The sequence below is a fragment of the Melitaea cinxia genome, chromosome 26, assembly GCF_905220565.1.
Source record: "Melitaea cinxia chromosome 26, ilMelCinx1.1, whole genome shotgun sequence".
In the NCBI taxonomy this organism is placed as follows: domain Eukaryota; kingdom Metazoa; phylum Arthropoda; class Insecta; order Lepidoptera; family Nymphalidae; genus Melitaea; species Melitaea cinxia.
Genome location: NC_059419.1, coordinates 8,816,179 through 8,827,146, shown reverse-complemented (window position 1 = coordinate 8,827,146; position 10,968 = coordinate 8,816,179). Strand labels below are relative to the sequence as shown.

Below are 10,968 nucleotides of genomic sequence, written 5' to 3'. Positions count from 1 at the left end.
AAGAAATATTTCTCAGTGTCTGAGATTGATAAAGAAGTAATACCGATTGTGTTCTCTGAAGCTCATAAGATTGGCTTCAACAAAACCGGTTTCGGACTTTCGTACACACCTATTAATTTTCTGACAATCTTCCATATCGATAGTAGACAAGGTTTGTTGTTAATTGAGAATTTTCGAATTTTGTTCAATTTCCAATACTGTTCCAAAATCAATAGATAAAAATCCAAATTTTAAAATTTTAGAGTAATGGAATCAGTTTTCACTCTCATCAATTACTCTTTTGCACAATCCAGAACCCATAATTATATTTCACGATCAATATTTTATTTTTACACTTTTGTGCTTTTTTGCCCCGTGTTGTGTTTGTTTTTTTTTCGGTATTTCAATAACTCTTTCTAAAATATGGCATGATTGAGGATTTAGACTAAATTGTTTGTTTGGTATTCCAGCTGAAGTAAAGATGCCAAGCGGCCATATCGACCAACCAGTCATCGAAGACAACAGAGATGGAACAGTCAGTATCAAATACGATCCTAGAGAAGAAGGTGTTCACGAACTTTATGTGAAATACAATGGAGAACATGTTCAAGGTAATCCTACTAAATTATTTGGGCTAACGTAATAGGTATTAGAAAATTTCTGTTCTAAAATGAGAGCAGAAAACCTAAATATTATTAAAATTGTATCGTATTTTTAATGAGCCTTCGTATTTGATGATTTTGGGCTTGCCTGATTTCATTATATTTAGTAACATTCCCTCTAAATTGTGTCTAACTGATAAAAAACGCGACTAATTAAATCAAAAGTTCAAGGATAGTCATTCCGCACTTCAGATTAAATAAAAAATAAATGTGAAAATGTAACAAATCGTTTAGTTTACAGAATATTTTTAAAATATGTTTGCATTATTTCTGTTTGTTCTAAAAATCACCATTATCTGAAGAAAACTGAGTTAAAGAAAAAAGAAACGATTCTAAGAAATTAGTCTTACTATAACCTATATCAATAAATAACATTTGGAAGCAATAATTTTGCTGTAAACAAAACACATCAAAAATTACTTTAAGTAAATAGGTTACGGTTGCCTTTGATACAATACCGAGGAAACGCTTTGAATAATATATTATAAGATATTTTTGCCATCGAAACTATTAAATCAGAATTATAACAGCTGCACGAAAGTGTGATTTTGTAAGATGCTACAAATTGCAGCCAAATAGTTTAAGTGGGTCAAGGAGTAGCTCTTGTATCTTAAACGTCAAATTGTGATCACAGGCTGAATTTCTTTTAAGAGGTTAAGATCAAAAATCTAAAATGCAATTAGTTGAGAACATTGTATTTAACACTATTTTAAACAATATTTCAGGGTCACCGTATAAGTTTCACGTTGATTCCATTTCCTCGGGTTACGTGACGGCGTACGGCCCTGGACTGATCAGTGGAGTCAGTGGGGAACCCAGTCAGTTCACCATCAGTACCAAGGGCGCTGGTGCTGGTGGGCTGTCTATGGCTGTCGAAGGTCCCAGCAAAGCTGAGGTTAGCTACTACTTTTTAGTAAAACATGCTATCCGAAAATTTCTTTTGTAAATTAAAACAACATGTATAAGAACTTCAAAAAGAAGAATGTAACCTTTGAAAGAATTTAGTAAAGGAAATATTTTAGTGGTTATTGTAAACACCAATTCCTAAAATTAAGTGTGTAAATATTTCAGATCACATGCCATGACAACAAAGACGGTACAGTCGCAGTATCTTATCTACCAACTGCTCCTGGCGAGTATAAAATCTCTGTGAGGTTCGGAGACAAACACATTAAAGGTTCTCCATTTGTCGCTAAGGTAATCTTTATATCTCATCAATCATTTTATCAAGCTCTGCTTATCTCTACTCCTTATCATCTATTATACCGATTGTATTTAATTTCGATTCTTTATTATTTGGTTTCAATTTTATAAGTAAGACCAGCATCTCTCATCATCTCATTACCTTCTTTGATATAACTTTTTTTAAGTAGGGTATTAAACAATTACCTAATATATTTATTTTTATTTTGATTTTAGGTTACGGGTGAAGGTCGTAAGAGGAACCAAATATCCGTAGGTAGCTGTAGTGAAGTCACTCTTCCTGGAAAGGTCAATGATAGCGATCTTCGCAGCCTCAATGCTTCAATCCAGGTTATGATCAACTCACTAGATTTGATAATACTTTTGTGTGTCCACATCTCACCAATATTCTATCATGACATTATAACCCATATTTTACAGCATTTAATATTATGAATATTTGTTATTGATATAAATAATTTAACCTCACCAGTATGGCAGTATTAGATGAAGTAATTTATTTTAACCTATAAAGCTCCAAAAACTTTTGATATACTAAATATAGCACCTTCAATGTTTTTTATATTCCACAGGCTCCCTCTGGTCTTGAAGAACCTTGTTTCTTAAAACGTCTGCCTTCTGGTAACATTGGAATCAGCTTCACCCCACGCGAGGCTGGCCAGCACATTGTTTCCGTCAAGAAGATGGGCGTCCACATTCAAAATTCTCCCTTTAATATTACCGTCCAAGAACAGGAGGTGGGAGACGCTAAGAAGGTCAAGGTAAGGGCAGTTCATTTTATAGTACAACTACTAGTCTTGCCTAAAAATAATACAATTTCATGTTTCGATGATGACATGTACACAGCCCAAAAGTAATTTTAACACTAGCAGGCTAGCTAGTGGACTATCCACTAGTATTTTCAACAGCTGTTAATTCATAATGATTAGTTCTTTCCATTGACATTGTCGTTCTCGTTCGTGGAAAGAAATATGTTTTATTCCTAATTTATGAATTCTTTTCTTTTTCTTTCAAAACTTTAATATCTCTTTGAAATTCCATATACTCGTATATTGCTTTTACCAGAGTAGTCTTTGAGGGCGATGTTTTTCTAGGTCTCCGGAACAGCCTTGAAAGAAGGCAAAACTCAAGGCGAGAACACCTTTACTGTCGACACAAGAAATGCTGGTTACGGTGGTCTTTCACTTTCCATTGAAGGTTTGTTACTATTTTGAATATTATTTCATATTTTAAATATGAATGATGTCTGAATTTGTGGGGTGATGGTACAAAATACTAACGCCCTAATATCTGCTCTTGTATAGCCTAATATTGACTGGTAGAGAATGGTCTAGCATTATTCCCGCCTTTTCATACATAAATATGTAGTGCAATGAAGCATAAATGAATAAAACTTTTATTTTATTAGGTCCCAGCAAGGCTGAGATTCAATGCGCTGACAGCAAAGACGGTGTACTGGCGATCAGCTACAAGCCAACGGAACCTGGCTACTACATCGTGAACCTAAAGTTTGCTGACCACCATGTTGAAGGATCTCCATTCACGGTTAAGGTAATATATTTAATAATTGTTTAATATTATCTATAAATTAAACTGTACAAATTTACTTTTGGATCAAGAAGATCGCTACTATAAATTCACTGTATTTAAAGAACTTAGTCCAACTATCTAGAGAGATTTATTCACTACGATGAAAAGTTCAAAATTTTAAGGTTTGTTAATCGCTACATAAGTTTTGCCAAAATGGTATCACCATCTAGTATCGAGTTTTAAACAAACTTTATCTAAATAATCCATATGAGAAGTCTATCTTATTATTATGTTCTCATTCTTTCTATTTTTATGATAGTGCTTAAGAATCTGTACAAAACTAAATTAATTTTACCTTATAATAGTGCTTTGGAATGATCTATCGTAATATGGTTAAGTCGCTCCCCCATTCTAACTTATTAATTTTTAAAATTTAATTGAGGTAGGGCACAGCAGGAATGTCCTGCTCAAAATATGGAGCAGCCCGACTGGGGTAGTACCTCGACCATACAGAAGATTACAGCAAAATAATACTGTTTTCAAGCAGTATTGTGTTCCTGTTGGTGAGTAAGGTGCCCAGAGCTCCTGGGGGGGTTGGGGATTGGGTCGGCAACGCGCTTGCGATGCTTCTGGTGTTGCAGGCGTCTATAAGCTACGGTAATCGCTTACCATCAGATGAGCCGTACGCTTGTTTGCCGACCTAGTGACATAAAAAAAAACTCCCTCCCCAACCCTGACCTATGAGACGCCCCTACGGTGCGCAGGTGACGGGCGAGGGCAGCAACCGCCAGCGCGAGAAGATCCAGCGCCATCGCGACCCCGCGCCGCTCACCGAGGTCGGCACCAACTGCAAGCTCACCTTCAAGATGCCGGGTCAGTTCAATTATTTCTTTCTTTCTTGTACACCTTAAAATTCACAATTTAAGAACTTCCGCGTGAAACGGTGCCAAGAATGCTGGCAGCATTTCCCTTTTGAATCGCTTTAGCGATTCTCTGTGCTAAAAATGTACCAGCCCTCTTGTCGACAGTGGACTGTGGAGGTAATAGGGCAAGGAGTTATCTTTTTTAAATTTCTTTTGGCACTGCTACTCCAAGGTCTGTCAAGTCATCAACTTGCTGTTTTGACTAGCTCGTTGGAGCAGTTTGTAGTAGCCCTGCTTTTTGCTCCGTGAGTTGCGGGTTCGATTCCCGCCTGAGTCTAAGTGTAATATTTGTATTTATATATTTATATGTATATGTAATATTTCTATGTATATTTCTCAAAAAAAAAAATAGGCATTATCAGCCGACTGTTACCTATAATACAAGTATTAAGTTGCTTACCATAGGAAAAGACGACCGTGTAGTATTCATATTCTAATTTCCCGTGTCATTAAAAAGAAAGCCTTAATAGTAGGATGGAAAACTTTTTCCTAGTATCTGGAATAATACAAACGCCAACGGCGTTCTTACGATCTACGTAAGATTGCCGGGGTAGGCTGGATGAGGATTGCGGAAAACCGGGATGCCTGGTGCGAACTTGAGGAGGCCTATGTCCAGCAGTAGACTGCAATAGGCTGAACTGACTGACTGACTGACAACGGCGAGATTACGATGAATTTGTTTTAAAAGAGACAAGACGTAAGGAAAGCAAAAAGGAGGTTCTAAGTCAACTGTGTTTTTAGGCTTTTCTTATATGTTAGGTAACATATAAGAAAAGCCAAAAAAATATTATGCAATTTTTTTTTACCACCTTATATATATTACTGTCATGACGCAAATCTGTCATCAATTGATTTTTTGTTATCAAATGCTGTAGAACATAATGGAACGAAAGTTTTCCAAGGAATTGGTTAGGAAGGAAAACAAACTCATGAGAATGTTTTTTTTTTCGCGATTGCGTCTTGTTAAGATATTGAGTGCTTGAGTGTTTTGCGTCCATTCGCGCCATTTTCAGAGGAATCCGCGTGGCAGTCGACCATAGTTTATTTAAATTCTTGAAGACGTGCAAAGTTCTTCAGAAAACTCGTAATTGTTTTTAGTTCGTCACACAATTAGTACTGCTGCGTACAATATAAAAGTTCGTGATAAAAATTCTCATTTCATTCCTTTTCACGATAGTTAAAATGAAACTTACAAGCGAAAGAAAATGTAGTCCCAGTGGTTGTTTGAAATTTTCGGAACGAAGTTCCTTACGGCAGGCTTGACCGACTTGACCGAACTGAAAAAAATGTGATACTAAAACCGTAAGAAAAATATATAACGGAAGTGACGTAATATCAGTCACACGACTGTATAAACTTTTTTAAAAAAAAATATTTATGTAATTTTATACTGTCGACAAAAATAAATAAAGATATGTTTTTTTTATTTCACAACAGTTTGAATTATTATTATTATTTGTTTTGATTTATTATATTTTACGGTATCTGTTATTTTCTAAAATACTAAATTTCCTAAATACTTTTATGTACTTAATTAAAAACCAATCAACAAAATTAAAAAAAAAATTTAAGAACTAGAAAAAAAATATAAAATTCAACATTTTTTTCAAATTGTGTTGCTTCTATACTATCCGAAGGAACTTCGTTCCTACCTGGTGTCCATGACAACACATAATTTTTTTGAAATTTAGCCGTCAGTCTTACTTTAACATATATAACAGTTTTAGTGTGTAACATGCTAAGATTACACGAAGTTGGCGAAATATTTTGTTAAATAATGCTTTTCTACTGTGTTGTACTATAGCAATAAACTATTTTTTATTTAAATTGAATGTCGCCACAAAGGAACGGTTGATGTTTTATTAGAAATAACTATCTAGCAAAGTATGATAGAATTTAAAAATCGTCCGTTATATTCCTTAGTAGCCTAATATGTAACTAATTTACGGTAACAAAAATAACTTTAGCTACCATTACTCCTTTGAAGGTATATTATTATATATGTATGTTTACTTTTAACATCACTTCACAGTACACTCAAGTAAGTTGCTGATAAATTTAATCTCGTACATAAGTTATTAATGGGTTAGATCATTAGGACGTAAAAAAGCCCTTAGAGCTTAGAGCTTGCAACTTATAAGCTACAATGAGAATAAAAACATAGTATTGAGTAGTTTTTAATTAATTTATTTTTAATCTAAAAATAGGAATATAAACTTTATTTGATACTATTATATGTTAGGATCGAACCTGCATCTCCGACTGACCGTGTCGGTGCTTTAGTCAATTAAGCTATGGAACGATGTACCCGAGACGAAATTTTTTGATATGATGATTTATTCGGTATCGGATATATTCGGTTCTAAGCGACCGGTCGGAACGGTCGATTTTTGATATGATATTAAAAATTGTTTAGATTTAGATTCCCTGATGTGTGGGTAACACAGAAATAAGTAGTACGTATTATATATACGTTAGATTAGAAAATGATTGCTAATGCGCTAGCAAGTTCGAGACCCGCTCATGATAGGATTGGACTGGCCGCACATATTTTCATCATCATCATCACATCAGCCTTTCGCAGTCCACTACTGGACATAGGCCTCCACAAGTTCACGCCAAAAATGGCGCGCACTCATATGTTTTGCCCATAGTCACCACGCTGGGCAAGGCGGGTTGGTGAACGCAGGGCTGTCTTTGTCGCACCGAAGACGCTGCTGCCCGTCTTCGGCCTGTATATTTCAAAGCCAGCACATACTTTAGTGCTTATTTATTTAACATTTTAGTTTAATAATAGTCTCAATAGTTCTAATCTGTATTATTTATCAGCACGTAGGTATCTTCTATACATTAATACATGAAGCCAAAACTTTGTACCCCTTTTTACGGAAATTGCGCGGACGGAGAAGTATGAAATTTTGTACGCTTATAGTTTATATAGAGAAGGGTGCAGAATGTTAATATTTTTTTTTAAATTATTCATAAAAAATATAAAATTAATAAATAAATAAAAACTGTACACACTATCATGTGTTTGACTTTGTTGACTTTTGACATGTATTGACTTTTGTTGATAGTCAAAGTCTGTAGCCAATTGAAAAATTAAAAAAAAGGTTCATTTTTTATTTATTATTGCTTTTTTTTAATTTAAATTTTCAATTATGGCAGAATTTCGACCACTGGGCGATACTAGTATAAATAAATATATAAGTATATACTTACACATACACATGATTAAAAACTGTTCTTAACCATTTTATTGAAAGTAACTAAAACTTTATTAATAATCGTTTTCGTCCAGGTATTACATCCTTCGACCTGGCGGCGACCGTCACCAGTCCTGGAGGCGTGTCTGAAGATGCTGAGATCCAGGAGGTAGAAGACGGTCTCTACTCCGTCCACTTCGTCCCCAAGGAGTTGGGTGTCCACACTGTCTCCGTCAAGTACAGGGAGATCCATATTCCTGGTAAGTTTTGAATACCTGCACCGAGTATTGTAAAAGTCTTAACATCATCTGCAGGTCTTCCAAGCAAATAGATTACCAATTAAGCCAGCTTTCAAAGCACCATCTAAAACAAGTATCTATGTTACCTCAAGATCTTTTCATTTATTTATTGAGAATGAGAATAAAATAAAAAATTTAAAGTTTTACCATAAACTTGAAGCTATGATCATCTGATATCAAGAATTATTTTAGGGTATATATATTATATTATTGAAAAATAAATTAGAAAAAAGAAATACGCCAAAAATATAAGTGTACGAGTATTTAACATGTAATCACAAATTTTACGAATTTTACTAACTTTAACTTTATTTATTAACTAACGTATCTTTTACACTTCACGCTTTATTCTCATCCATCTTCAGAGAACTAGAACTTGATAGAACTAGAAATGTAATAATAATATTGGTTTCTTCTAGGATCTCCTTTCCAGTTCACAGTCGGTCCACTCAGGGATTCCGGGGCCCATTTAGTGAAGGCTGGTGGTACTGGCCTCGAGAGGGGAGAAGCTGGCCGATTCAACGAGTTCAATGTATGGACCAGGGAGGCTGGAGCTGGACAACTCGCCATTTCTTTAGAAGGTCCCAGCAAAGCCGAGATCGACTTCAAAGACAGAAGAGATGGATCGTGCGACGTGTCTTACAAGGTTGATGAGCCAGGTTAGTTTGTATTTTTGTTCATGTATTTTAAAATTTAAGTTCCTGTCAAGTATTGATTATGTAATTGGAACTTTAAGAATATATATTTAGACATGTTCTAAAGTATTTATAGAAAGATTTTGACATTTATTCAAATATTAAGAAGTAAAACTTAAAATGTGTACAGTATTTGTTTGCCAAGTATATATCTTTTAGAAGGTATGTCTGCTTATATCTTTATGTCACTGCATGTAGTCAAGAAAAAAAAAAACACGAGTTAGCAAAATATTAGGTTCAATAATTTTTAAGCCCTCGAATTTGGAATTCGATAACCAACAAAATCGTCTTTTCAAATATGGATAGCGACAAAGAACAACAGCTTAGACATTGTCAAAAATGGTATGTCGGGACACCACTGACCATTGTCAACAAGTCACCAATGTACCGCGGAGTTAGTATAATTCATTGCGAAGCCTTATCGTCCCCGGATCAGCAAGTCAAATGACCCGCCGCCCCCGCGGAGCCACGTTGAACTGTACACCATAAAAAACCACATAAACACTGAAATGCACTTCATAAATAAATCGCCGGACTTGCTCCTTATCCGAGCCGGCCACGCCCCTCTGTCGCGCGACCAATGCCGGCCGGCTTGACCGCGGCCAAGGCGAAATTTACTGCGAACCATTTTGACAGATCGATTTTTTAAATTGTTTTTCATTTTTTTACTAAACGGCTAGCATCTCTTTTCTTTTTTTTTTTAAGTGATAATAGCTGTCGCGTTTTCGGTCAGTGATTACGCGAATTTACGATATAAGTTTTTACTAATGTCCGTCATAACTCTTCGGTCGTCAGGTTTTGCGTGGTAATTTTATGAAGACATTTTTAAATGTTAATCCACTTATAATTGCACCAATCTTCGGATGCATTGAATTATGTACTTTTTTGGATGTTGACGTCAATGATTAAAGACAATAGAATTGTTTATAATTGTTTGTCTATGTCCAGTATTGCTTGGTAATTAATGAATTATGCATTTTAAATACAGTTTGAAACAATTACGGCGTCAGCTGCAAGTAATCACAGTTTAATTCGAGAGGGAATGATAATATTAGGATTGCTAATTTTCTCGTTTGCATATTACTATACATTAAGAACTAAGGAGCGTTTAATGCACACGCAAACGTCTCTTGCATATAATCTTAATGCAATTAAATCACAAAATTTCTTAAATTTTTCTTACTTGTAAACAACATTAATTCGGCTAATGCATTTTCGAATAAAGAATTAAGTCCTAAAATTAAATTTAAAATTCCTAATGTGTGGGTAACACAAAAATAAAATCGTACATATTAAAAAATTAAGTTTTTTTAAATATTATTTTTGATACATCGCTTTTGTATTAAATCGACTTTACAATTATAATATACGTAAAATTACTAAAAAAAAAATGTCGTATAATGTTAATGACATTAAGATACTCCATTTTTTAAATCGCGTTGTGAAGTTTACATTAATTACAATAATTAACAATTTAATGTTTTTTTTTAAACATCTATTAAGACAGACAGTTTATAAATACATTTTGCGTAGTTAATATTTAAATTTGAAACCTATTTTTTGTAAGTTAAGCTTATGTCCCTGTACGTAGATAATTAAAAAAATTAGATAACACTTAATAGCTATTCCTATGGCCTATATTCAGCAGTGGACTGCGATAGGTTGAAGAAAAAAAATAGCTATTCTGATCAGTTTTGTCGCCAAGAATAAATAAACGATTTACGTCATTTGAATCAATGCATGCAATGTTCAAAATCGAAAAAAGATATAATTTGTAATTATCAAAAGGAAAAATTAAAAATCAAATTATTTTACCAACATATATCTGGTCTGTTCATAATTAAGCTAAAAGTACATTCGATAGTATCAACTAAATATGCTAAAACTCCAAGTGACAATAAAATTAAAAGCCTTAAAAAATACTAAAATATTTACTACTAAATTAATAAAACTAAATGTATACTGTTTTTGCATAGAAAGACCTACAAGATAATTCAAAACAAATAATATTAAATAATTCAAATCAAGATAATACAAAATAAGTTCAAGATATATTTATAATTTAAGTGATTTAAAGGACTTAATTAAAACAGAACATTTTACTTTATGGAAAATTTGATATTTATACAATAAAAAAAAATGAATACCATAAACGAAATTGATATATATTCGTAATAATAATTCGAAAAGAAAAACCTTAAAATTTCGTCTAACACAAGCCAGTTAAAATATTCCGAAAGCAGGATCGAATTCCGAAACCTTTCGGACGTGACATTCCATCATAGTGCGATGTCTCCTCTCCAAGGATTTCGTGACTTTTTTCCGCTATAACATCCGACCCGCGGTCAATTAAAATGACTCTTAAACACCAGTGGCAAGGAATTCCGCTTCTGAACTAAATTTGTCCGCTTCCATTGTGTTTGTTTCGACAAAAAAAACGAACGCATCCGACAAAGAAGCGGTGCCTTTTT

At 34.0% G+C, this 10,968-nt stretch overlaps 1 protein-coding gene across 1 annotated transcript in view; it reads left to right on the top strand.

The window, feature by feature from the left end:
• The first annotated feature begins 265 nt into the window (after nucleotides 1-265).
• LOC123666566 (filamin-A) overlaps nucleotides 266-10,968 on the top strand; it is a 34,655-nt gene continuing 23,952 nt past the window's right edge. The window contains exons 1-10 of the mRNA XM_045600675.1: nucleotides 266-590; nucleotides 1,367-1,536; nucleotides 1,713-1,838; nucleotides 2,061-2,174; nucleotides 2,417-2,605; nucleotides 2,939-3,041; nucleotides 3,253-3,395; nucleotides 4,139-4,247; nucleotides 7,599-7,763; nucleotides 8,222-8,461. Of these exons, the coding sequence (XP_045456631.1) occupies nucleotides 461-590; nucleotides 1,367-1,536; nucleotides 1,713-1,838; nucleotides 2,061-2,174; nucleotides 2,417-2,605; nucleotides 2,939-3,041; nucleotides 3,253-3,395; nucleotides 4,139-4,247; nucleotides 7,599-7,763; nucleotides 8,222-8,461 (1,489 nt within the window). The 5' untranslated portion in view covers nucleotides 266-460. The remainder of the gene's footprint in view (nucleotides 591-1,366; nucleotides 1,537-1,712; nucleotides 1,839-2,060; nucleotides 2,175-2,416; nucleotides 2,606-2,938; nucleotides 3,042-3,252; nucleotides 3,396-4,138; nucleotides 4,248-7,598; nucleotides 7,764-8,221; nucleotides 8,462-10,968) is intronic.